Genomic DNA, 27,190 nt, shown 5'->3' with positions numbered 1-27,190 from the left:
ATTCCCCTCCTCACATGTGTATAATCCCCTCCTCACATGTATAATCCCCTCCTCACATGTATATTCCCCTCTTCACATGTGTATAATCCCCTCCTCACATGTATAATCCCCTCCTCACATGTATAATTCCCCTACTCGCATGTATAATCCCCTCCTCACATGTGTATAATCCCCTCCTCACATGTATAATTCCCCTCCTCACATGTATAATCCCCTCCTCACATGTGTATAATCCCCTCCTCACATGTATAATCCCCTCCTCACATGTATAATTCCCCTCCTCACATGTATATAATCCCCTCCTCACATGTTTATTATCCCCTCCTCACATGTGTATAATCCCCTCCTCACATGTATAATCCCTCCTCAAATGTATAATTCCCCTCCTCACATGTGTAGAATCCCCTTCTCACATGTATTATCCCCTCCTCACATGTATAATCCCATCCTCACATGTAAATAATCCCCTCCTCACATGTATAATCCCCTCCTCACATGTATAATTCCCCTCCTCACATGTGTATAATCCCCTCCTCACATGTATAATCCCCTCCTCACATGTGTATAATCCCCTCCTCACATGTATATTCCCCTCCTCACATGTATAATTCCCCTCCTCCCATGTATATAATCCCCTCCTCACATGTATAATCCCCTCCTCACATGTATAATCCCCTCCTCACATGTATAATCCCCTCCTCACATGTATATAATCCCCTCCTCACATGTATATAATCCCCTCCTCACATGTGTATAATCCCCTCCTCACATGTATAATCCCCTCCTCACATGTATAATCCCCTCCTCACATGTGTATAATCCCCTCCTCACATGTATAATCCCCTCCTCACATGTATAATTCCCCTCCTCACATGTATATAATCCCCTCCTCACATGTTTATAATCCCCTCCTCACATGTGTATAATCCCCTCCTCACATGTATAATCCCTCCTCAAATGTATAATTCCCCTCCTCACATGTGTAGAATCCCCTTCTCACATGTATTATCCCCTCCTCACATGTATAATCCCATCCTCACATGTATATAATCCCCTCCTCACATGTATAATCCCCTCCTCACATGTATAATTCCCCTCCTCACATGTGTATAATGCCCTCCTCACATGTGTATAATCCCCTCCTCACATGTATATAATCCCCTCCTCACATGTATAATTCCCCTCCTCACATGTATAATCTCCTCCTCACATGTGTATAATCCCCTTCTCACATGTCTAATTCCCCTCCTCACATGTATAATCCCCTCCTCACATGTGTATAATCCCCTCCTCACATGTATACTTCCCCTCCTCACATGTATAATTCCCCTCCTCCCATGTATATAATCCCCTCCTCACATGTATAATCCCCTCCTCACATGTATAATCCCCTCCTCACATGTGTATAATCCCCTCATCACATGTATAATCCCCTCCTCACATGTATAATCCCCTCCTCACATGTGTATAATCCCCTCCTCACATGTATAATCCCCTCCTCACATGTATAATCCCCTCCTCACATGTATAATCCCCTTCTCACATGTATAATCCCCTCCTCACATGTATAAGGCTCGGTTCACACTGATGAATCTCCAGAAGGAATTTCCGCCAGCGATCCCTTTAAGCGGCACTAAGACCGTGCAGATCTTTCTGCAGATCCGCTCAGAAATGCATTGCTGTCTGGCAGAAATTCCATCTGGAGATTCTTCAGTGTGAACCTAGTAATCAGATAATGTAATAAGTATTACTCCCCCCCCGTATGTATCCTGTACTGATCCTGCATTATACTTCTTGCTCTTAGATCCAGCATTAAATCTATGTGCATGTATGTTGAAACCATTGTATGTTGAGACCATAACTCAATGGAAACCTGTTAATTGGTTCTGAAGCCACCAAAATGTCATCCAAAAGTAGAAAAAAGTGAGGATTAAAGAATAAATGTCATGTGCGATACTGTCTGCTAAGCCTGTGTATCTAAATCTGTCGTGTACGATACTGTCTGCTAAGCCTATGTATCTAAATCTGTCATGTGTGATACTGTCTGCTGAGCCTATGTATCTAAATCTGTCATGTGCGATACTGTCTGCTAAGCCTGTGTATCTAAATCTGTAATTTGTGATACTGTCTGCTGAGCCTATGTATCTAAATCTGTCATGTGCGATACTGTCTGCTGAGCCTATGTATCTAAATCTGTCATGTGCGATACTGTCTGCTAAGCCTATGTATCTAAATCTGTCATGTGTGATACTGTCTGCTGAGCCTATGTATCTAAATCTGCCATGTGCGATACTGTCTTCTAAGCCTATGTATCTAAATCTGTCATGTGTGATACTGTCTGCTGAGCCTATGTATCTAAATATGTCATGTGCAATACTGTCTGCTGAGCCTATGTATCTAAATCTGTCATGTGTGATACTGCCTGCTGAGCCTGAGTATCTAAATATGTCATGTGTGATACTGTCTGCTGAGTCTGTGTTTCTAAATCTGTCATTTGTGATACTGTCTGCTGAGCCTGTGTATCTAAATTCAGTATGTGCGATACTGCCTGCTGAGCCTGTGTATCCAAATCAGTTATGTGTATACTGTCTGGTCAGCCTGTGTATCTAATCCTATCATGTGTCAAACTACTGCTGAGCTTGGGGCTGGACTGGCCATGTGAGATAGGCCACAATAAGGGGCCCTGAGCGGAGGAGGGAGCAGTGGAGTCAGGAAGGTTTAGGGGTACGATGGGGTCAAAGGGGTCTGGAGGAGGACACAGGGGTTTTGGGACAGAGCAGTCTGGAGTAGGACACAGTGGTTTTGGGACAGAGCAGTCTGGAGTAGGACACAGGGGTCTTGGGACAGAGCAGTCTGGAGTAGGACACGGTGGTCTGGGGGGATAGAGCGGTCTGAAGGAGGATTTAGGGGTCTGGGGGCAGAGTGGTCTGAAGGAGGACTAAGGGGTATGATGGGGCAGAGGAGTCTGGAGGAGAATTTAGGGGTAAGATGTGGGCAGAGGGGTCTCGAGGAGGATTTAGGGGTATGATTGGGCAGAGGGGTCTGGAGGAGGATTTAGGGGTATGGTTGGGCAAAGGGGTCTGGAGGAAGATTTAGTCGTATGATTGGGCAGAGGGGTCTGGAGAAGGATTTAGGGGTATGATTGGGCAGAGGGGTCTGGAGGAGGATATAAAAGGTGTAGGGGACAGATGGGTCTGTAAGAGATGTATTTATGGGGCACAGTATCTGGCAGAGTTATAATGATTGTCTTCTTATGGAGGATGAGGATCTGCGGACAAAGTGACTAACCTATGATGTGCTTGTGTCAGACTCTGCAGAGAAGATGGAGCTGGAAGAAGTCCTAGCGTCTGGACCAGATGAAGAAGAGAAGAAATTACATCAGAGAAGACGTCACTCAGGTCACTGATATGATTGTGAAGTCAGTCTGACTGTCCCATCAGAGCTGTAGTCACTTATATCATTGTGTAGTTTGTCTGACTGTCCCATCAGCTGTAGTCATTTGTAAGTTCTGCAGGGATAATGGGTGAATGTACCCCTATCTGTTGCTCTGCAGCCATTACAAATCTACAACTCCCATCATGCCTAGGGCTCTCCAGCATAGTCCAAAATGGTGGGACTTGGGAAGTCAGGCAGACTGGGTGGGCACAATCCTTTGTAGTGGTCACTATTATGTTTTAGGGGCTCTTGTATGATACTGTTATGTACTGAGCAGTCTATGTACTACTGTACTATGTCATGACACACAGTGTGTGGCACTAGTATACGGCAGTGGCGCATTGTGTGACAATTATATCCAGGCAGCACAGTGTCTGACATTAATATATCCACAATTGGTGGAGGGCGGCACTTCTGTAGATTGATGGATCAGGCCCAGAACATAGTAGAAAAGTAATCCCAGCACTCACCATATGTTCAAGGATATGTAATAAAGTACCTTAAATATATATGGTGAGTGCTGGGATTACTTCTCTAATATTCTTATATCCATGCAGCACAGTGTGGGGCACTGTTGGTATATAGAGTATGTAGCATTTTATAATTGCCCCCCACCCCTTCTTTTGTGCTAGGGATGTTTAGGGACCCGTTACTTACAGGCAGCCATGACATGGCTTGCACTTCAGGATGATTAGGAACAAACCATTAGTGTAATACTTTTTGCTGAGGATCACTGTGCATGTTGTAGATGTGCAACCATTTCTGATTTTTTTTCCTCTATTTTTCCTCTATTTGAGTCTCACAGGGGGCCCTTGCTTTATTTGGTCCGGGGGCCCTGAATGTTGTCAGTCCGCCCCTGGTTCAAGATAGGGGGGGACATCTGGGTGGAGCAAAAATGGTTGAGCCAAAATAGTGCAGAAGAGAATCTTTGGAGGTGCTAAGTAAAGAGATGCAGTGAAGGAGAGTTATAGAAGATAATTTTCATATGATGTCAGGAGAGAGAGAGTAATATTGAAAACTCATGGTGAAGGGAAGTTACTATTCAGAGGACTGCAGCCCTCTGAGAAAAACCCCTTTCTATCTGCAGAAGTCTGTGTATGGTGTACTGTGAGTTAACTTGCCAGTTTTTTGTGCATTGCATTAATAGCATACACCAAGGTATTGCAAAAGTCTAAGGGTTAATCATTTGCATAATGCTGTGTAAGGATGAGGTGATGTCTTGGTCACATGATACATCCCCTATCTACTTTCTATAAAAAAAACTTCTAAAAGTCCTTACTCCAACCCCCAGGCCTCAAAGGGCTGGTCCCAAACTAGTTTGATTTAGTTCTGGCTTAGGCCAGCAAAGTGTGAGGAAGTCTCCAAGTTCTGCTCTTGTTTGGTGGAAAGTAAAAAGTGTCTGTTCCTAGGCTAGAGTGTCTCATCCTGGGCCAGAAAGTCTGATTGCTGGTGGGTCCAACCTCTGGGACACCCCTGGAATCTCCTGTACACAGAAGGGGGTCGACAGGCTCCTTCCATGCAGTCGCTATGGAATAACTGGAGACAGCAGGAGGTAAGCGTGGTTAAACCCCTTGCAGTCAGATACTTATTCTTATCCTGTGGTAAATGATACATTTTAAAATGCTGGAGTACACCTTTAAAAGGTCAGGCTAAAAGAACAAAAATTAGAACCCCTAATTGAGTGTTTTGGTTCAAATCTGCCTCCAAGCAAGTCATAAGTCCTGTTTCAACTGAAAATAACATCACCTGGGCCAGATCCGGTCCAGGTGTATGGTGACCATGGAACTGTATGGAGTTTGGGGGTCATCCTAAGTCCATGTTGTGAGGGCAAAGGGATTAAGTTTCCAACTCCATGAAGTAGTGTCATCTAGTCAGAGGGAAAAAAAAGCTGAACAAGGGGCCATTTGCATACACTTTTCAGTGACCTCAGTAGTCAGAATTGGTGCTATTTGGCTGACATATCACAGAAAATTCCTGTGAATGCCCTGCAGATAGGGTATTTTGTCACAACAAGCTGTGAATAGAAAGTATTGCACCTTAATAAGCCAACCTGTATAGGCCTTCCACAGTAGAGTTTTAACTAACTGGACAAAACATGTCTGGGCTGTCTAAATAAAAAAAAAAAAACACAAAAAAACCCCACCATGCTCGCACAATGCTTCCTGTATCCCTGCTCCCGATCTCTCCTACGTACCTCTTCTTGGTGCTAGAGCCCAATACATCACCATAGCACTCAGCAAATCACTGATGTATTGCCCCCCCCCCCCCCAACACTAGGAAGGGGAGCACGGTGGAGACTGGGAGCAGTGATACCAGAGGCCTCGGGGGACTGAGGGAGGTAAGTATACATTTTATAGGCAGCCTGGCCATGTTTTTAGAAAAACACTTTTCACCCGACAACCCCTTTAAGTGTGCTTAATCTTAAAGGGACCATGACCAACTACTGATCTGTTCAAATAGTGTAATATTCTTCTCTATGCTATAAAGACTTGGATCTGCCAAGAAGGTTCAAAAGAGTTGTTTTCAAGTGTTTGGAGTTCTTATTCTTGAACACAGTCCATCAAAGAATAAAAGATAAGTCGGCACTGCTCCGCATTGAAAGGAGATTCAATAAGTCCACAGCTAACACACCTTAATACTTTCAGCCGTGCTGTACCGATGTGTTGTTCAATCTGTAAAACACATATGTCCAAGCCACAAAAGAAGAATGGAGGATGGCACTCACTTGTTCTCAGCGTACAAACAGGTTTATTGAAACAGTCGGGTCATCGATACAGAGATGGCCAACTCTGTATCGGTGACCCGACTGTTTTAATAAACCTGTTTGTATGCTGAGAACAAGTGAGTGCCATCCTCCATTCTTCTTTTGTGGCTTGGTCTTATTCTTGCACTTCACAGTACAGGGACAATTTATCAGCTAATCCTAGCTAGCTTGTTCTACAACATATCATGCCTGTGGACTCTACAACTCGGTCGTGAAAGATTACATTTGGCCAAGATAAATAGTACTGTGTCCTAAAACAAAAACAGCCTGCAGCATGGGTAGTATTGGAAGACCAAATGGACAAATTGATTTTTATCTTCATCAATATTGTAGGCTTCCTCTTCGAGGTAATAATTTATGAGGTGATAAAAAATTCACAACTGGCCAACCATTTGTGAAGAACATTAACATTCATTATTCTGAACTCCAAAGCAGCGATTGGTAGATTGACCAGCATGTGAAAAATGAAATCGATCGCAAGCATTGACCACATTCACGTTGTTGAACAATCTTACCTGTATAAAATAGGAGCCCTATCAAAAGGTTTATGTTTCTCTTTCAGACAGAATGGGAAACTTTTTTCTTCTGTTTGTTATAAAGTCACAGGGAAAAAAATGCAACGTGAATGCAACTTATGATTTTAACTTATGATGTAATGCTTTTTGTTTGTTCATATTGTCTAAGGTGTATTAACACGACACCAAAACAATGCACAGAACAGAAATGTATTAAAAATGTATTGCATTATTATTGCTGCGTTATAAAAAAAAACATACATGGACATACAGTATATAAGCAATAGTGCAGGACTGGTAGGAATAATAGTCTATAACAATATTACAGGTAGTAAATATATCAGACATATAACCAAACACCAGACTGAGCCCATGTAGAAATATAAATCCATGCACAATACACAGTACAGTAGCACCAAATACCCCAATGTACATTTAGCTATCCATCTTTCACTGCTTTGTCCTGCTTATGGCCGATATGGTTATGGACTTGTGCTATTATTTGTACCTATGCATTTAGCATATATCATATATTTCCATGCTGTATATACTCTCCCTGTATTGTAGTATTTTTACCACTTCAGTGCAGGACAGTCAGGCAGTTAGCTGGGTTACAGTTAGAAAACGGGGTAGAGGGAAAAGTGTCAGGGAGGCTAGTCCTGAACTGGCACACCCCAACAAGTTTGCCCTTGTTCTTCAATAAGGGAATCTCTCGAGGGGCCACAAAAACATTGAACTTTAGGAAAGCAAAGTTCGATCAACTCAGAGAAGCCCGTAACAATATAAAATACGATAATGTCCTCAAAAACAAGAATACTGACACTAAATGGGAGACTTTTAAAAATATCTTAAATTCTCACTGTAAGATGTAAATACCTTATGGGAATAAAAGAGTCAGAAATAAAAGAAAACCAATATGGATGAATAAAAATGTTAAGGGGGCAATAAATGAAAAAAAAATTATTTAAACTACTAAAACAGAACGTCAGTGAAGAAGCATTAAAAAGCTATAGAGAAAAATGTATAATATGTAAAAAACAGATAAAAGCCGCAAAAATAGAGACAGAAAGACTCATTGCCAAAGAGAATAAAACTAACCCCAAAATGTTCTTTAACCCCTTAAAGGGTAGCTCCCACCATCCTATTTTTTTTCTGTCCCTGCCTATTGCCAATCTATCCCTAACCCCCTCCCTGCTTTAAATTTTTCTTTTTACTATATTAAAAATAACTTTTTGTCTGCCTGGTAGTGTGCTCACTACCAGGCAGACTTCCCCAGCAGGCACCACGTCACTGATGCCTTCTGGGGACAACACTTCCGCCCTTAGTTTATCTACACAGAGTGCTTCCAGCTGTTTCACCACTACAACTGCCAGCTTGCCCTGACATCTATAGGCTGTCAGAGCATGCTGGGAGTTGTAGTAGTGAAACAGCTGGAGGCACCCTGTGTAGATAAACTATAAGTTAGTGCCATGCAGTGCTACGGCGCTAGCCCGTTCCCTCTGTCAAAGCCCCCCCATACCCCGTTCCCTCCATCACAGACCCCCCCCCCTCGCCAGCCCGCATACCCCGTTCTCTCCATCACAAACCCCCCTCCGCATACCCCGTTCCCTCTTACTTACAGATACTGCAGAGTCCGGCAGCGGGCGGGTGTGCAGGGGCAGCGGCGACGACACGTGCGGGAGGAGTGGCCTCCCAGCCAGTGGCCGGGGAGCCAATGCGCACGCTCCTGCCTGTCTGATTGACAGGCAGGGAGCGAAAGCAGCCTAAATGAAAAAGGACTGATTGCCAGGCCAAAATCAGTCCTTTTTCAGGCATGACGTCACGCCAGGCTGCAGCCGGCCACTAGGAGGGAGACCCCTAGTGGCCGGTTTTCAAATGTAAATTACACCATGTTAATAAAAAAAAAAAATAATGAAACTATATTAGAGATATGTTGTGGTACATATGTACTACAACATATCAAAAAAAAAGTTGGTGACAGTGCCCATTTAAGGACCAGGCCATTTTACACCTCAGGACCAGAGAGTTTTTTGAACATCTGACCACTGTCACTTTAAACATTAATAACTCTGGAATGCTTTTAGTTATCATTCTGATTCCGAGACTGTTTTTTCGTGACATATTCTACTTTAACATGGTGGTAAATTGTTGTGGTAACTTGCATCCTTTCTTGGTGAAACATCCCAAAATTTGATGAAAAAATTGAAAATTTTGCATTTTTCTAATTTTGAAGCTCTCTGCTTGTAAGGAAAATGAATATTCCAAATAAAAAAAATTTTATTCACATATACAATATTTCTACTTTATGTATGCATCATAAAATTGACAAGTTTTTACTTTTGGAAGACACCAGAGGGTTTCAAAGTTCAGCAGCAATTTTCCACAAAATTTTCAAACTCACTATTTTGCAAGGACCAGTTCAGATTTGAAGTGGATTTGAAGGGTCTTCATATTAGAAATACCCCATAAAAGACCCCATTATAAAAACTTTACCCCCAAAGTATTCAAAATGACATTCAGTCAGTGTTTTAACCCAATTTTTGAATTTTTACAAGGGGTAAAAGGAGAAAATTTATACTTGTATTTGTAACCCAATTTCTCTCGAGTAAGCACATACCTCAAATGCCTATATAAATTGTTCGGCGGGTGCAGTAGAGGGCTCAGAAGTGAAGGAGCGACAAGGGGATTTTGGAGAGTACGTTTATCTGAAATAGTTTTTGGGGGGCATGTTGCATTTAGGAAGCCCTTATGGTGCCAGAACAGCAAAAAAAAAAAACATGGCATACCATTTTGGAAACTAGACCCCTTGAGGAATGTAACAAGGATTTAAGTGAGCCTTAATACCCCACAGGTGTTTCACGACTTTTGCATATGTAAAAAAAAATAAAAATGTTCACAAAAATGTGTGTTTCCCCCCAAATTTCACATTTTTGCAAGGGTTAATAGCAGAAAATACCCCCCAAAATTTGTAACCCCATCTCTTCTGAGTATGGAGGTACCCCATAAGTGCAAAACAGGTTGTCGTTCAGCTCACCACCGCCGCCTCCGTGCGGACACCACGAGCACAGTCAATAGTAGAAAAGGATTGTCCAACACTGTAAGCACGATGCAAGGATGGTTTATTATAAAATCACACAGCAAACAGCAACAGGGATCATGAAGTGACGCGTTTAAGCGACCTTAGTCGCCTTAGTCGTACTAAAGTATGTCAAGATCTCTCTGCCTCTTATAGTGGTCCGCCCCGCCCCCCCCCCCCCCCCACACACCAGGCATGCACCGGAGTGGACTAGGGCAGTGCATCCCCACACCAAAGAGGCAGATTTACAATCATATTCACATTGGATAAGATGAACACAGTAATGGGTATAAATCACAGACCAAAAAATATATACAAAAATACAAAGAAATACAAAACAAAATATCATATCGGAGACAAAGAAAAATGGAATGGCACAGAATAAATCTTAATAGCTAAATCCAGTCTGTACCAGCACAAACATGTAGAAGTACAATAAATCTCCTTGTGTGTTCTAATCTAGAAAACAGGATAGAGCCCACATCGTCAGTGATAATCAACTATACCAGACCACAACCTCAGTTATGCCTGGCATATATAATTATATAAGAAAAAAGGAAAAGAACATCCAAATCACTGCTAAAAGTAATAAAATCTTATTTCATGCACTGTGTCGATAACATGGAAACAATATTCAGGGTTATACCATAATATTAAGCCAACATGGATTTGACACAGCGCATGAAGACGTTAATACCCAGGGTTCTATAGGAGGAAAAACGTGAAAAGCGGGAGGGACCATTCATCCGAGACATGTGTATGCAAAACCACACAATATAATTGCAAGTGTATGTATAAAGTAGGTATCGGCATTTTGTGGCATACATAGGTCAGGGATATCACTAAATAAGATGAGGAGAGGACTACTAATACTATATGATTGTGGCACAGGAAAAAAGAAAGAAAAGGTGGCAAATGGCAGCGTACAACATGGAGCACTTTGTCAATTGCAATACTCCCCATGTTGTATACCTCATTACGTGTCGGGAGTGCAATATCCAATATGTGGGGTGCACGACAGGTGCCCTGAAAGTGAGAGTTCGGAGGCACCTGTCCCCCATTTTAACTCCCGACACGTATCTATGGTCAGTCGACATTGTGCCGAAAAACACTCAGGCTCGTTTCGTGGCCTTTGTGTACAGAAGAAAATTACTAGACCGTGAGGTCTATTGGATTCTGAAACTACATACGAGGTTTCCGATGGGTATGAACAGGAGACAGGACACCATGTTATACTATTAAATATAAGTTTTTGCACCGAATATTTATTTGAGTAACAATGTTTATCACATGTTGTCCCTCTCCTGTCCCCATACTTTGTGGAGTGCAGCGCTACCAGTTACTCTTATTAAAGTTTCCTTTTATTACATTCTGGGGCTTTTTTATACGCTGCTATTTGCCACCTTTTCTTTCTATTTTTTCTGTGCCACAATCATATAGTCTTAGTAGTCCTCTCCTCATCTTATTTAGTGATATCCCTCACATATGTATGCCACAATATGCCGATACCTACTTTATACATACACTTGCAATTATATTGTGTGGTTTTGCATACACATGTCTCGGATGAATGGTCCCTCCCCCTTTTCACGTTTTTTCTCCTATAGAACCCTGGGTATTAACGTCTTTTCATGCGCTGTGTCGAATCCATGTTGGCTTAATATTATGGTATAACCCTGAATTTGTGGTATTGTTTCCATGTTATCGACACAGTGCATGGAATAAGATTTTATTACTTTTAGCAGTGATTTGGATGTTCTTTTCCTTTTTTCTTTTTCTTATATAATTATATATGCCAGGCATAACTGAGGTTGTGGTCTGGTATAGTTGATTATCACTGACGATGTGGGCTCTATCCTGTTTTCTACATTGGTAGATTAGAACACACAAGGAGATTTATTGTACTTCTACATGTTTGTGCTGGTACAGACTGGATTTAGCTATTAAGACTTATTCTGTGCCATTACACTTTTCTTTGTCTCCGATATGATATTTTGTTTTGTATTTCTTTGTATTTTTGTATATATTTTTTGGTCTGTGATTTATACCCATTACTGTGTTCATCTTATTCAATGTGAATACGATTGTAAATCTGCCTCTTTGGTGTGGGGGTGCACCGCCCTAGTCCACTCAGATGCATGCACCTGGTGGGGGGGGGGGCGGGGCGGACCACTATAAGAGGCAAAGAGAACTTGACATACTTTAGTACGACTAAGACGACGAAGGTCGCTGAAACGCGTCATTTCATGATCCCTGTTGCTGTTTGCTGTGTGATTTTATAATAAACCATCCTTGCATCGTGCTTACAGTGCTGGACAATCCTTTTCTACTACCCCATAAGTGGACCTGAAGTGCACTACGGGCTAACTACAATGCTCAGAATAGAAGGAGTCATATTTGGCTTTTTGAGAGCAAATTTTGTCGCATTTAGGAAGCCCCTATGGTGCCAGAACAGCAAAAAAAAAACACATTGCATACCATTTTGGAAACTAGACCCCTTGAGGAATGTAACAAGGAAAAAAGTGAGCCTTAATACCCCACAGGGGTTTCACGACTTTTGCATATGTAAAAAAAAAATATGTTTTTTTTCACTAAAATATGTGTTTCCCCCAAAATTTCACATTTTTGCAAGGGTTAATAGCAGAAAAGACTCACCAAAATTTGTATCCCCATCTCTTCTGAGTATGAAGGTACCCAATAAGTGGACCTGAAGTGCACTACGGGCGAACTACAATTCTGAGAAGAAAAGCAGTCATATTTGGCTTTTGGAGAGCAAATTTTGCTCGGGAGGCATGTCGCATTTAGGAAGCCCCTATGTGCCAGAACAGCAAAATAACCCCCACATGGCATACCATTTTGGAAACTAGACCCCTTGAGGAACATAACAAGGGGTACAGTGAGCATTTACCCCCCCACTAGTGTCTGTCAGATCTTTGGAAAAGTGGGCTGTACACAATTTTTAATTTGCACAGCCCACTGTTCCAAAGATCTGTCAGACACCAGTGGGGTGTAAATTCTCACTACACCCCTCATTACATTCCATGAGGGGTGTAGTTTCCGAAATGGGGTCACATGTGGGGTTTAGTTTTTTTTTGCGTTTGTCAAAACCGCTGTAACAATCAGCCACCCCTGTGCAAATCACCTCAAATGTACATGGTGCACTCTCCCTTCTTGGCCTTGTTGTGCGCCCCCAGAGCACTTTGCGCCCACATATGGGGTATCTCCATAGTCGGGAGAAATTGCATTACAAATTTTGGGGGGCTTTTTTCCCTTTTATCTCTTGTCAAAATGAACAGTATTGGGCAACACCAGCGTGTTAGTGTATAAAAAAAAAAAATTTTGCACTAACATGCTGGTGTAGACCCCAACTTTACCTTTTCATGAGGAGTAAAAGGAGAAAAAGCTCCACAAAATTTGTTAGGCAATTTCTCCTGAGTAGGGCAATACCCCATATGTGGCCCTAAACTGTTGCCTTGAAATACAACAGGGCTCCAAAGTGAGAGCGCCATGTGCATTTGAGACCTGAATTAGGGATTTGCATAGGGGTGGACATAGGGGTATTCTACGCCAGTGATTCCCAAACAGGGTGCCTCCAGCTGTTGCAAAACTCCCAGCATGTTTGGACAGTCAACGGCTGTCCGGCAATACTGGGAGTTGTTGTTTTGGAGCTGGAGGCTCCATTTTGGAAACAGTGGCGTACCAGATGTTTTTCATTTTTATTGGGGAGGGGGGCTATGTAGGGGTATGTGTATATGTAGTGTTTTTTACTTTTAATTTTATTTTGTGTTAGTGTTGTGTAGTGTTTTTAGGGTACAGTCACATGGGCGGGGGATTACAGCAAGTTTCCCGCTGCGAGTTTGAGCTGCGAGTTTGAGCGAATTTGCTGCATCACAAACTTGCAGCCTGATACTCACTGTAAGCCCCCTACCCATGTGAATGTACCCTGTACATTCACAGGGGGGGAACCTCCAGCTATTGCAAACTACAACTCCCAGCATGAACGGTCTATCGGTGCATGCTGGTAGTTATAGTTTTGAAACAGCTGGAGGCACACGGGTTGGGAAACACTGAGTTAGGAAACAGACAATGTTTCCCAACCAGTGTGCCTCCAGTTGTTGCAAAACCTCATCTCCCAGCATTCTCAGGCATGCTGGAAGTAGTAATTCGGCAACATCTTTAGAGCCAGATGTTGCCGAACTACCACTCCCAGCATGCTTGGAGTTGTAGTTTTGCAACATCTGGAGGACTACAGTTTGCAGACCACTAATACAGTGGTTCCCAATCTGTGCCCTTCCAGATGTTGCAAAACTATATATCCCAGTATGCCCAAACTGTCCAGGCATGCTGGGAGTTTTAGTTCTGCAACATCTGAAGGGCCAGATGTTACAGAACTACAACTCCCAGCATGCCTGGGCAGTAAGGGCATGCTGAGGATGTGTAGTTTTGCAACATGTGGAAGGGCGCAGTTGTCTCCAAACTGTGGACCTCCAGATGTTGCAAAACTGCAACTCCCAGCATGCCCCGACGCCAAGGGCTGTCTGGGCATGCTGGGAGTTGTAGTGTAAGGGGACCAGATGGAGCAGTCCAGATCGCTTTACGGCGGTCTGGACTGCTGCAAAGGTCCCGCTCCGCCGCCAAAGATCCACTCACCTGTCGCCGGTGCCGCCGTCTCTGCCACCGGGATCCAGGTCTTCAGGGCCCAGCACTCCCCCGTCGTGTCCTTCGGTCTTCCTCCCGTTCTCTCCGGACTTCCAGGGGCCGGGCAGGGTGGGAGGAAGTAACGGCCCCCCCCCACTGCGATTGGTCGGTTAGCTAACCGAGGAATCGCAGGTGATAGGAGGAGGTGGCAGGCTTGCCACCTCGCTCCTATACTTCAGCATGGTCCTGGCTGTCTGTGACAACCGGGATCATGCAAAATTACCGGGTGGTCGGGTCCCAGAGATCCGATCAGCCCGGTAACGCCGCAGCTTCCCTCGCGATTTGCGACGATCGCCAACATGGGGGGCAGACATGGCCCACCTCGTCGTTTGCCCTGGATGCCTGCTGAAACCTTTCAGCAGGCATCCGCTTCCGATCTCTGCCCGGCGCACGGCAGGGACCGGAAATCGCCAGGACGTATGAGTACGTGCCTGGTCCTTATAGCCCAGGGTGCAGGGACGTACTCATACGTGCCTGGTCCTTAAGGGGTTAACTTTATATATAGCAAAAAGGTCAAAAATGAAAGTGTAGGCCCTTTATAAAATGATGAGGAAGAAATTATAAACGGAGATCAGGAAAAAGCAAATATATTAAACAAATTCTTCTCCGCTGTATTCACTGAGGAAAATGAAATGCCAGGTGAAATACAGCAAGATAAGGTAAACTCCCCAGTACAGGTCACCTTTCTAACCCAGTACAGTGTCGCCTACAAAAAATCTAAATAGACAAATCACCAGGTCCAGATCACCCCTGTGTTCTAAAGGAATTAAGTAATGTAATAGACAGGCCCTTATTTTTTATATTCAGGGACTCTATAGTGAAAGGGACTGTTCCCCAGGACTGGCGCATGGCAAATGTTGTGCCAATATTTAAAAAGGGGTCAAAAGGTGACCCCGGGAATTATAGGCCTGTTAGTTTAACCTCTGTTGTATTTTTTGAAGGTTTTCAAGAGATGCTATTTTGGAGTATCTTGATAAAAATAAATGCATGACTCTATATCAGCATGGCTTTATGAGGGATCGGTCCTGTCAAATTAACCTGATCAGATTTTATGAGTAGATGAGCTCCAGACTGGACCAGGGGCAATTGCTGGATGTTGTATACTTGGATTTTTCCAAAGCATTTGATACGGTTCCACATAAAAGGTTGGTGCATAAAATTTGAAGTATTGGGCTGGGGGAGAATGTGTGTAAGTGGGTAAGTAACTGGCTCAGTGATAGGAAACAGAGGGTGGTTATTAATGGTACTTATTCTGATTGGATGACTGTAACTAGTGGGGTACCACAGGGGTCCGTCTTGGGTCCTGTACTATTTAATATATTAATTAATGACCTTGAAGAGGTAAACACTATAGAGGACAGTGCACTGTTACAAATGGATCTGGATAGGTTGGAGGTTTGGGCTGGGAAGTGGCAGATGAGGTTCAACACATGGGGAAGAAAAATCTGGGCTGGGATTATGTATTAAATGGGAGCACACTTGGGACGACTGATGTAGAAAATGACTTAGGAGTCTTGGTTAATATTAACATTCGCTGTAGTGACCAGTGTCGGACAGCTGCTGCCAAGGCAAATAAAATCATGAGTAGTGTTGAGCGGCATAGGCCATATTCGAATTCGCGAATATTCGCGAATATATGGACGAATATTCGTCATATATTCGCGAATATTCGCATATTCGTTATATTAAAATTAACATATGTGAATATTAGCATATACAAAATTAACATACGCAAAAATTCGCATATGCGAATTTTCGCATATGCGAATTTTCGCACGCCAGTCTCACGCAGTAGTATTACAGCCTTCTTTACACCACACAAGCTGGAAGCAGAGAGGGGTGATCACTGTGATGTGTACTGTGAAAAAAAAAAAAAAAAAAACGAATATTCGTAATTACGAATATATAGCGCTATATTCGCAAAATTCGCAAATTCGCGAATATGCGATATTCGCGAATAATATTCGAATTGCGAATATTCGTGAGCAACACTAATCATGAGGTGCATCAATAGGGGCATAGATGGCCACGACAAGGAAATAATTCTACCGCTGTACAAATCACTAGTCAGACCATACATAGAATACTGTGTACAGTACTGGGCACCAGTGTACAAGAAAGATATAGTGGAGCTGGAGAGGGTTCAAAGACGGGCAACCAGAGTAATACGGGGAATGGGGGAGACTACAGTATCCAGAAAGATTATCAGAATTGGGGTTATATAATTTAGAATAAAGAAGGCTTAGGGGAGACCTAATAACTATGTATAAATATATCAGGGGACCATACAAAGATCTCTCCCATGATCTATTTATACCCAGGACTGTATCTATAACAAGGGGACATCCTCTACGTTTAGAGGAAAGAAGGTTTCTTCACCAGCACAGACGGGGGTTCTTTACTGTCAGAGCAGTGAGACTGTGGAATTCTCTGCCTGAGGAGGTGGTCACGGGGAACTCAGTAAAAGAGTTCAAAAAGGGTCTGGATGCATTTTTGGAGAATAATAACATCGCTGGTTATGTATACTAGATTTATAGAGACAGAACGTTGATCCAGGGATTTATTCTGACTGCCATATTTGGAGTCGGGAAGGAATTTTTTACCTCTAGTATGAGGGTTTTTTTTGCCTTCCTCTGGATAAACTCAGTAGGGCCTCATTAGGGATATAGGTTGAACTTGATGGACTCTGGTCTTTTTTCAACCTTATGAACTATGTTACTATGTTGGCTATTGGAAATTTGTGGGTATGATAACATAGTGTTATGCAGCTTAGGTTGTGCAGTAATGTAGGTACAACGTTTGCAGATAGCGCTATAAGCCAACATCGGTGTCTGTATCTTTTATTTTAATAAATACAATTATTGTAACTCTTCTCAAAACAAGTCTCCATACAAAACAGACAGACTAATAAATCGTATTATTCAGGAAGCGCTCTACAGAGTGGATGTCTTTAAAGGAAGATGTTGCAAGTGTCTTTCATCAATAATGCATGTATATGTTCCACAGCAATATCTCTATTGTACTGCGTGAATGATCTGCATATTGTCCACCAAAGGTGTGAAAGGGAAGGGAGAATATTCTGAAATGGCCTGTTTGACATGCAGAACCACATGATAAACACAATCTAACATTTTATGTAGAGATACAGGATGTTTTATTCATAATACATCTTCAGTTGTGGCCAAGACCAGATTTAAGACACACTGCAGACAACAGCCACCATCCTATATAAAGGTCCAGCGCATTGAACCCCTGAGTAACAGGGTCGTAGAAGAAATCCTCGGCTGCAGCCTGCAGGGATAGCCGGGCTCTTTTTGGGAGTCGGTGAAGGTCCAGACGAAGGTAGAAAGAAGAAAAGACCTGCGGTGGCGCTGCGCAAGTGGATGTGCAAGAAGTTCGGACTCAGATGGATGGGTGAAACATGTATTTTATTCATACATGGATCAGTTGTGCAACTTATCCATGTATGAATAAAATACATATTTCACCTATCCATCTGAGTCCGAACTTCTTGCACATCCACTTGGGCAGCCCCACCGCAGGTGTTTTCTTCTTTCTACCTTCGTCTGGACCTTCACCGACTCCCAAAAAGAGCCCGGTTACCCCTGCAGGCTGCAGCCGAGGATTTCTTCTATGACCCTGTTACTCAGGGGTTCAATGCACGAAACCAAGCATCACCCAAGGTAAGCATTACTCTTTTTGGGCATTTGGGATATTTAGCCCACGGAATTATACGAGGCGCTGCCCTCCTTTTTTTTCATATATTCGTACCATCCTATATAGGTATAAACTTTCAAAGCCAGTTTGATAAAGACCATGTTCTCTTACCATAATCCCGTCAGGGAGCGATTGTGTGGGAGACATCTATAGAGTTCTAGAAATTCTTCATCTTCTAGCTGTGTCCAGCCAAGGCTATAAAATACAAAAAGTGCATGGTTAGATGTTATAATCTATGTTGGGTCTGATGAAAGAATACATTTTATTTTATAGAGGGTGGACACTGCAAAAATGACAGAAAGTACAGATTATTAAATCTGTTTGGGACTGTTGTGTCAGATGACTTTCCAGAATAAGCAATTAAGTGTATACAGGTGGAAAAACAGATTTTCTTGTGATTGTGTGACTTTGTTTTCCCTGACCTGAGTTCAAGAAAGGGTGAAGACTAACTGTTTTGATGTCACTGAAATACAATTCCTATATCTCTATCTCTCACACACAGAAGCAGCAGCAGCATGGAGGACATTATAAATTAGTTCAGCTACTCCCCACTCCTCCTCTCTCTCCCCAGTGACTTTTATGGGCTTATCTTCATTTCTGCTACTCTGAAGACAGGTTTCACTCATGAATAGAGAATTAATTATGAGTACACAAGACTAGAGAATAGAAAGTCTGAAAATAGGAATTTTCTTTAATGGAATATATTTACTGTTTTTTATTGGTGGTACTTTTAACTAGTCACACCAGTGTTCTGGTCCCTTACTCTCTGGGAACTTACTGCACTTGTGAGTTGTGCAAAATGAAAGTACATGCACCACAAACGTGGTATGAACCAATTCTTAGATATGTCATTGTTTATTCTATGCCTATTTGAATTGGTAAGCAAGTAAATATGAGGTGGATGCTGGGGAACTAATTCCCACATGACTGTCCACATGCACCATGGAATCTCACAGTGCACAACAATATTTCTTAGGGTGTTTGATTTTTTCTTATGTTGTATTAAGTATTTCATATATATATATATATATATATATATATATATATATACATATATACACACACACACATATATATATATATATATATATATATATATACTGTATATGTAAAACTCAATGTGTGTGCGTGTATGTGTGTATGTTCCAGCATCAATTCCAAACGGCTAAAGATATTTCCATGAAACTTGGTACACATGTTACTTATATGTGAAAATATAGAATAGATAAATTAACCCTTACCCACCCCCCATTGCATCCCATGCAAGTCTCTGGGAAATGTATGTTCCAGGATAACTTCCAAATGGCTATGATGAAACTTAGTACACATCTTACTTTTTTGTCAAATAAAAATATATAATAGTTAAATTACCCCTAACCTACCCCCTTACGGGAAGGATGGGGTTTTTGTCTTAAGTTCCATGCATGTATATAGGACTTCCAGTACCTTACACCACAAGCTCTGCATCTCCTGGTGAGTGCATCAGTCTGGCCACACCCATCCCGCATGCCACACCCCATCTTATAGAGCCACACCCACCATTCAAACCACACACCTTTTATTTTCTACCCTTTTTGTGCATTGGTCCCTCCCTCAAGTCTTAAATTCCAATTCCCTTCAGGGTTAGCAACCCCTCCGGGACTAAGACCCCTGACTAGGGTCACCCTTTTAAAACTTCACTTTTATTTATTATTTGTTAAGATCAAAATGAGATGCAAAGAATAATACAAACGAAGGTGTTTAAAAACACAATATATAGGAATTGGATTGGTCCATTACTGGTTCCACTAATTCTATTTCACTAGGGCTTCTATGTTAGGGACTCTTTTATTCCATTAATCTGGATCCTAACTGTCCAGAGCAGCATATCTGGATCCTAAGATTCCAAGGTCTAGATGTGAGGTTGGGATATGAGGACAGGATATGAGGACAAAAGCTTCCTATTATATTACCTTCCTCCCCCACAAGGATTAGTTAGGAAAAACCAGGCAACATCTGGTACTCAGCTAGTATATATATATATATATATATATATATATATATATATATATAACTCCCCTAAAATAACAGACACCCAATGGACCCCATTTAAATTTAAATCAATGGGATGTGTCGAGACCTGGTGGTGTTCATTGTGCAAAAGGTCCTTTCAATTCCTTTGTTTGGCTCCAAATTGAACTGAATACACCATTTTCTGAGACCAAAGCATTTTAGATTTTTCATAGACATAGACTTAATGGCAACATTTTGGAGAATTCATTTGTTTTATTTGCACATATAGCAACCAATATTTTTCTTTGGTGTCCTGGTGCAGAACACACTTGTCCATCTATCCTTTCAGGTGGATGTCCCTTTAATGTGTCTGCTCTGGGTCCACTGCTCAGGTTTATATGTATTGTGTTTCATAATTTATTACTATGTCATATCTGTTGTTAAATGCACTTATATGTCTTATTGTCTCATCAAGAGGTAATCTTTGACCAATCAGGGCTCTTGCCCTGCTCCCCTAAATCTGTCTGTCAGTTAAGTGAGACAAGGAATGTGAGTGGAGGTCAAGTCCAGACCGTTGCTGTGGGACCTGTACTTCACCATATGAGGATAGACCTAAGAGACCCAGTTGCAGCAACCATTTTTGTTCCTGAGCAACATCACCTTTTACAGGATCCTGATAACCAGGTCATCCATCCATCAATTAAGCCTGTCCTGTCAACTTCAGACACAAGTCTGCTGTGAGGAGAAGAGCCAGTGAGCCGACGGCCCCATTAGCAAAAAAAAAGAGGATAACGAGAGTGAAAGCCTCTGGCAGCTCTGGTCCATACATGTCTACCTTGGCAGTTAGCCCTAACACAGGATTCCACAAGTGAAGTGCCGAGTTAGTGATTGTTAGCTCTAACGTCAAGTCAAGCTTAAAGGGTCACTCCGGTGGAAAACTTTTTTTGTTTAAATCAACTGGTTCTAGAAAGTTAAACAGATTTGTAAATTACTTCTATTTAAAAAAAATCTTAATCCTTCCAGTACTTATTAGCTGCTGAATACTACAGAGGAAATTATTTTCTCTTTGGAACACAGAGCTCTCGGCTGACATCACGAGCACAGTGCTCTCTGCTGACATCTCTGTCCATTTTAGGAACTGTCCAGAGCAGCATATGTTTGATATGGGTATTTTCTACTACTGTGGACAGTTCTTAAAATGGACAGAGATGTCAGCAGAGAGCACAGTGCTTGTGATGTCCGCAGAGAGCACTGTGTTCCAAAAAGAAAATAATTACCTCTGTAGTATTCAGCAGCTAATAAGTACTGGAGGGATCACTTTACCTGGCGCTTGACACCAGCAACCGCTTATCCTTGGTAGTGTGATAGTTATCACTCCTGACCATTCTTATGGTCACATCACCCCACCGTACACAAACACGCAATTATCCCCAGCTTACCACATTTAACATTAACATGGAGAATACAGGAGTAACAAATACAGTATAGCCAGAGAGAACACGCTAACTAGACAGTAGCAAGCACTAATAGTTAACACATCACCATCCGTTGACCTTTTAACATAGTCCCTCAAGCATAAGCTGCAGCTGTTGCTATACTTAAACAGTTTTAATTTTTGTTTAAAGTTTTATTTGCTAATTTTTTAGACCATAAGTGGACTTGGCCATTGCCTCGATGATATCCCATGATATAATATATTATAATGACAAGTTGATTTAAATGATTCTGACTGCCGATCAATATATTTTAACCCCTTAAAGGGGTACTCCTGTGGAAAACTTTTTTTTTTAAATCAACTGGTGCCAGAAAGTTAAACAGATTTGTAAATTACTTCTATTAAAAAATCTTAATCCTTTCAATACTTATTAGCTGCTGAATCCAACAGAGGAAATGGTTTTCTTTTTGGAACACAGAGCTGTCTGCTGACATCTTGACCACAGTGCTCTCTGCTGACATCTCTGTCCATTTTAGGAACTGTCCAGAGCAGCATATGTTTGCTATGGGGATTTTCTCATACTCTGGACAGTTCTTAAAATGGACAGAGATGTCAGCAGAGAACACTGTGTCATGATGTCAGCAGAAAGCTCTGCGTTCCAAAAAGAAAATTATTTCCTCTGTAGTATTCAGCAGCTAATAAGTACTGGAAGGATTAGGATTTTTTAATAGAAGTCATTTACAAATATGTTTAACTTTCTGGCACCAGTTGACTCCATTTCTTCTGAGTATGGAAATACCCCACATGTGGATGTAAAGTGCTCTGCGGGCAAACTACATTGCTCAGAAGAGAAGGAGCACCCTTGAGCTTTTGGTGAGAGAATTTGGTTGGAGTAGAAGTAGGAGGCCATGTGTGTTTACAAAGCCCCCCGTGGTGCCAGAACAGTGGACCCCCAGATGTGACCCCATTTACACCCCACTGGTGTTTGACAGATCTTTGAAACAGTGGGCTGTGCAAATTAAAAATAAAATTTTTCATTTTCACGGACCACTGTTCCAAAAATCTGTCAGAAACCTGTGGGGCGTAAATGCTCACTGTACCCATTATTACATTACGTGGGGGGTGTAGTTTCCAAAATGGGGTCACATGTGGTGGGGGGGGGTCCACTGTTCTGGCACTATGGGGGCTTTGTAAACACACATGGCCTTCACTTTCAGACACCTTCTCTTGTCAAAAGCCTAATGGGGCTCCTTCTCTTCTGAGCATTGTAGGTTTTTTTTACACTAACATGCTGGTGTAGACCCCAACTTTACCTTTTCATAAGGGGTAAAAGGAGAAAAAGCCCTCCAAAATTTGTAATACAATTTCTCCCGAGTACGGAGATACCCCATATATGGCCCTAAAATGCACCATGCGCATTTGAGGCCTAAATTGGGGATTTGAATCCGCCACAAAAATACCCTACGGCAGTGTTTCCCAAACAGGGTGTCTCCAGCTGTTGCAAAACTCCCAGCATGCCTTGACAGTCAGTGGCTGTCCGGCAATACTGTGAGTTGTTTTTCAACAGCTGGAGGCTCCTTTTTGGAAACAGTGCCGTACAAGACTTTTTATTTTTATTTTTTTATTGGGGGGAAGGGGGGACTGTGTTGGGGTATGTAGTGTTTTACTTTTTATTTTGTGAAGGTGTAGTGTAGTTGTTTTAGGGTACATTCACACAGGGGCGGTGGTTTACAGTGAGTTTCTCGCTGGGAGTTTTAAGCTGCGGCTGAAAATTTTCCGCATCTCAAACTTGCAGCAGAACTGGCTGTAAACCTGCCCGTGTGAATGTACCCTGTACATTCACAAGGGGGGGGGGGCAAACCTCCAACTGTTGCAAAACTACAACTCCCAGCATGCACTGACAGACCATACATACTGGAAGTTGTAGGTATGCAACAGCTGGAGGCACATTGGTTGCGAAACACTGAGAGTTTGTTACTTAACTCAGTGTTTTGCAACCAGTGTGCCTCCAGCTGTTGCAAAACTACAACTCCCAGCATGTTCAGTCTCTCAGTGCATACTGGGAGTTATATTTTTGCAACAGCTGAAGGCACACTGGTTGCAAAACACTGAGTTAGGTAACAAACTCGGTTTCACAACCATTGTGTCTCCAGCTGTTGCAAAACTGCAACAATCAGCATGCATTGACAGTCGAACGGCATGCTGAGACTTATAGTTTTGCAACAGCTGGAGGCACACTGCTACAACTCCCAGCATGCCCTTTGGTAGTCTGTGCATGCTGGGAGTTATAGTTATGCAACAGCTGGATGCACACTTTTTCATAGAAAAAATGTGCCTCCAGCTGTTGCATAACTACAACCCCCAGCATGCACAGACTACTAAAGGGCATGCTGGGAGTTGTAGTTGGAACTCCAGCTGTTGCAAAACTACAACTACCAGCATGCCCTTTGGCTTTGCATGCCGAGAGATGTTGCTAAGCAACAGCAGGAGGTGAACAGGCCTCACCTCCTGCTGTATCCTACCACCAGGAACGCCGCCGCTGCTGCCACCGATCCTGCTGCTCCTGTCGCCGCCACCGATTTTGAGGGGACCCCCTCCGGACCAGGGCAAGGTAGGAGACCCCCACAGGCCCCGATCGCCACCATCATCGCTGTCCCGATCAATCAGCAGGGTCGTGATTGGTCGGTCGTTCCGACCGATCAGTCACGTGATCGTGAGGCGGCACCTGTGCCACCTCACTTCTGCTGGGTAAGGGTGAATGGGGCCCCATTCACCCTTTTTTTCCGGGTCACCGAGTCACCAGAGACCCGATTGACCCGGAATTGCCGCAAATCGCTGGTCTGAATTGACCAGCGATTGCCGATATGGGGGGACCTCAGTACCCCCCTGGGCGATATGCCGGGATGCCTCCTGAATGATATCAGCAGGCTTTCCGGTCCAGTCCCTGCCCGGCGAGCAGCAGGGGCCGAAAGAATGCAGGGCGTACCCATATGCCCTGAGTCCTTAACCCCTTAAGGACCAAGGGCGTACAGGTACGCCTTTGCTCCTTGGTACTTAAGGACCAAGAGCGTACCTGTACGCCCGTGGGAATTTCAGTCCCCGCCGGGCGCGGACCGGACCGGGGTGACTGCTGATATCTATCAGCAGGCACCCCGCGCAAATGCCCAGGGGGGTCATCAGACCCCCCCATGTCGGCGATCGGTGCAAATCGCAAGTGAATTCACACTTGCGATTTGCGCTGATTCCGGGTCATTACGGGTCTATGGTGACCCGGTGACCCGGAATAGAAGGGGGATCGCGGGTGTCCATGACACCCACAACCCCCCTGAAGAGATAGGAGTGAGGTGGCAGGCGTGCCACCCCTCCTATTGGTGGTCTAGACATGACCACCAATAGCAGATCGGGGGCGGGGGGGTTAACTTTCATTTTCCTCGTTCTGCCCACCCACAATAGGCGAGGCAGAATGGGGAAACGACAGGGACCGGCGCCGGAGTCCACTTACCGATCTGCGGAGGCTGCGGGCGACGATCAGCGTCGGAGATCGGCGGACGGCGATGTACTGCAGCAAGCTCCCTGGATCCGACGGAAGTCGGTAAGTTGCCTAGCAACATCTAGAGGGCTGCAGTCCGAGACCACTATATAGTGGTCTCTATACTGTAGCCCTCCAGATGTTGCAAAACTACAACTCCCAGCATGCCCAGACAACTGTTTGGGCATGCTGGGAGTTGTAGTTTTGCAACAGCTGGAGGGCTACATTTTGAGACCACTATATGGTAGTCTTTGAACTATACCCCTCCAGATCTTGCAAAACTACAACTCCTAGCATGCCCACAGAACTGTTTGCTGTCCGGGCATGCTGAGATTTGTAGTTTTGCAGCATCTGGAGGGCCACAGTTTGCAGTGGTCTCTATACTGTAGCTCTCCAGCTGTTGCAAAACTGCAAATCCCAGCATGCTGGGAGTTGTAGTTGCGATCCCTCCAGCTGTTGCATAACTACATCTCCCAGCATGCCCTTCGGTGATCAGTACATGCTGGGAGTTGCAGTTTTGCAACAGCTGAAGGCACACTGGTTGGAAAATATTGAGTTAGATAACAGAACCTAACTGAAGGTTTTCCAACCAGTGTGCCTCCAGCTGTTGCAAAAGTACAACTCCCAGCATGCTCGGTCTGTCAGTACATGCTGGGAGTTGTAGTTTTGAAACAGCTAGAGGTTTGCAGCTGGAGGTTTACAGGGTACATTCACACGGGCAGGCTTACAGTAAGTTTTCTGCTTCAAGTATGAGCTGCGGCAAATTTTTCGCCGCAGCGCAAACTCCTAGCAGGGAACTCACTGTAAACCTCCGCCAGTGTGAATGTACCCTAAAAACACTATCTACACTAACACAAAATAAAGGGTAAAACACTACATATACACCCCCTTACACTGTCCCCCCCCAATAAAAATGAAAAGCGTATTTTACAGCAGTGTTTCCAAAACAGAGCCTCCAGCTATTTCAAAACAACAACTCCCAGCATTTCTGGACAGCCACTGACTGTCCAGGCATGCTGGGAGTTTAGCAACAGCTGGAGGCACCCTGTTTGGGAATCACTGGTGTAGAATACCCCTATGTCTACCCCTATGCTATCCCTAATTTAATCCTCAAATGCGCACGGCGCTCTCTCACTTCGGAGCCCTGTCGTATTTCAAGGAAACAGTTTAGGGCCACATATGGGGTATCTCCGTACTCGGGAGAAATTACACTACAAATTTTGGGGGGCTTTTTCTCCTTTTACCCCTTATGAAAAGGAAAAGTTGGGGTCTACACCAGCCTGTTAGTGTAAAAAAAAATTTTTTTTTTACACTAACATGCTGGTGTTGCCCTTTACTTTTTATTTTCAAAATTTCTAACGCAATTTCTCCTGAGTATGGAAATACCCCATATGTGGGCGTAAAATGCTCTGCGGACGTACAACAAGGCTCAGGAGTGAGAGCGCACCATGTACATTTGAAGCCTAAATTTGTGATTTGCACAGCGGTTTTGACATAAACGCAAAAAAATAAATACCGACATGTGACCCCATTTTGGAAACTACACCCCTCACGGAATGTAACAAGGGGTATAGTGAGCATTAACACCCCACAGGTGTTTGACAAATTTTCGTAAAATTTGGATGGGAAAATGAAAAAAAGAAAAAATTTTCACTAAAATGCTGGTGTTACCCTAAATTTTTCATTTTCACAAGGGAAAATAGGAAAAAAGCCCCCCAAAATTTGTAACCCCATTTCTTCTGAGTAAGAAAATACCCCAAATGTGGATGTAAAGTGCTCGGCGGGCGAACTACAATGCTCAGAAGAGAAGGAGCGCCATTGGGATTTTAAAGAGAAAATGTGTCCGGAATTGAAGGCCACGTGTGTTTACAAAGCCCCCATAGTGCCAGAACAATGGACGTAATGTAATAAGGGGTGCAGTGAGCATTTACGCCCCACAGGTGTCTGACAGATTTTTGGAACAGTGGTCCGTGAAAATGAAAAATTTAATTTTTCATTTGCTCAGCCCACTGTTCCAAAGATCTGTCAA

The 27,190-nt window shown here is 43.2% G+C and overlaps 1 protein-coding gene across 1 annotated transcript in view; it reads right to left on the bottom strand.

Annotated features, from left to right (window-relative positions):
- Nucleotides 1-27,190, bottom strand: part of LOC130303493 (NLR family CARD domain-containing protein 3-like) — a 103,347-nt gene that overhangs the window by 13,001 nt on the left and 63,156 nt on the right. Inside the window, exon 5 of the mRNA XM_056551798.1 lies at nt 18,317-18,400. Coding sequence (XP_056407773.1) covers nt 18,317-18,400 — 84 coding nt within the window. The remainder of the gene's footprint in view (nt 1-18,316; nt 18,401-27,190) is intronic.

Source organism: Hyla sarda, chromosome 1 (genome assembly GCF_029499605.1).
Source record: "Hyla sarda isolate aHylSar1 chromosome 1, aHylSar1.hap1, whole genome shotgun sequence".
NCBI lineage: Eukaryota > Metazoa > Chordata > Amphibia > Anura > Hylidae > Hyla > Hyla sarda.
Note: the sequence above shows the minus strand (reverse complement) of the source record. Positions and strands in the feature narration are given on the sequence as shown.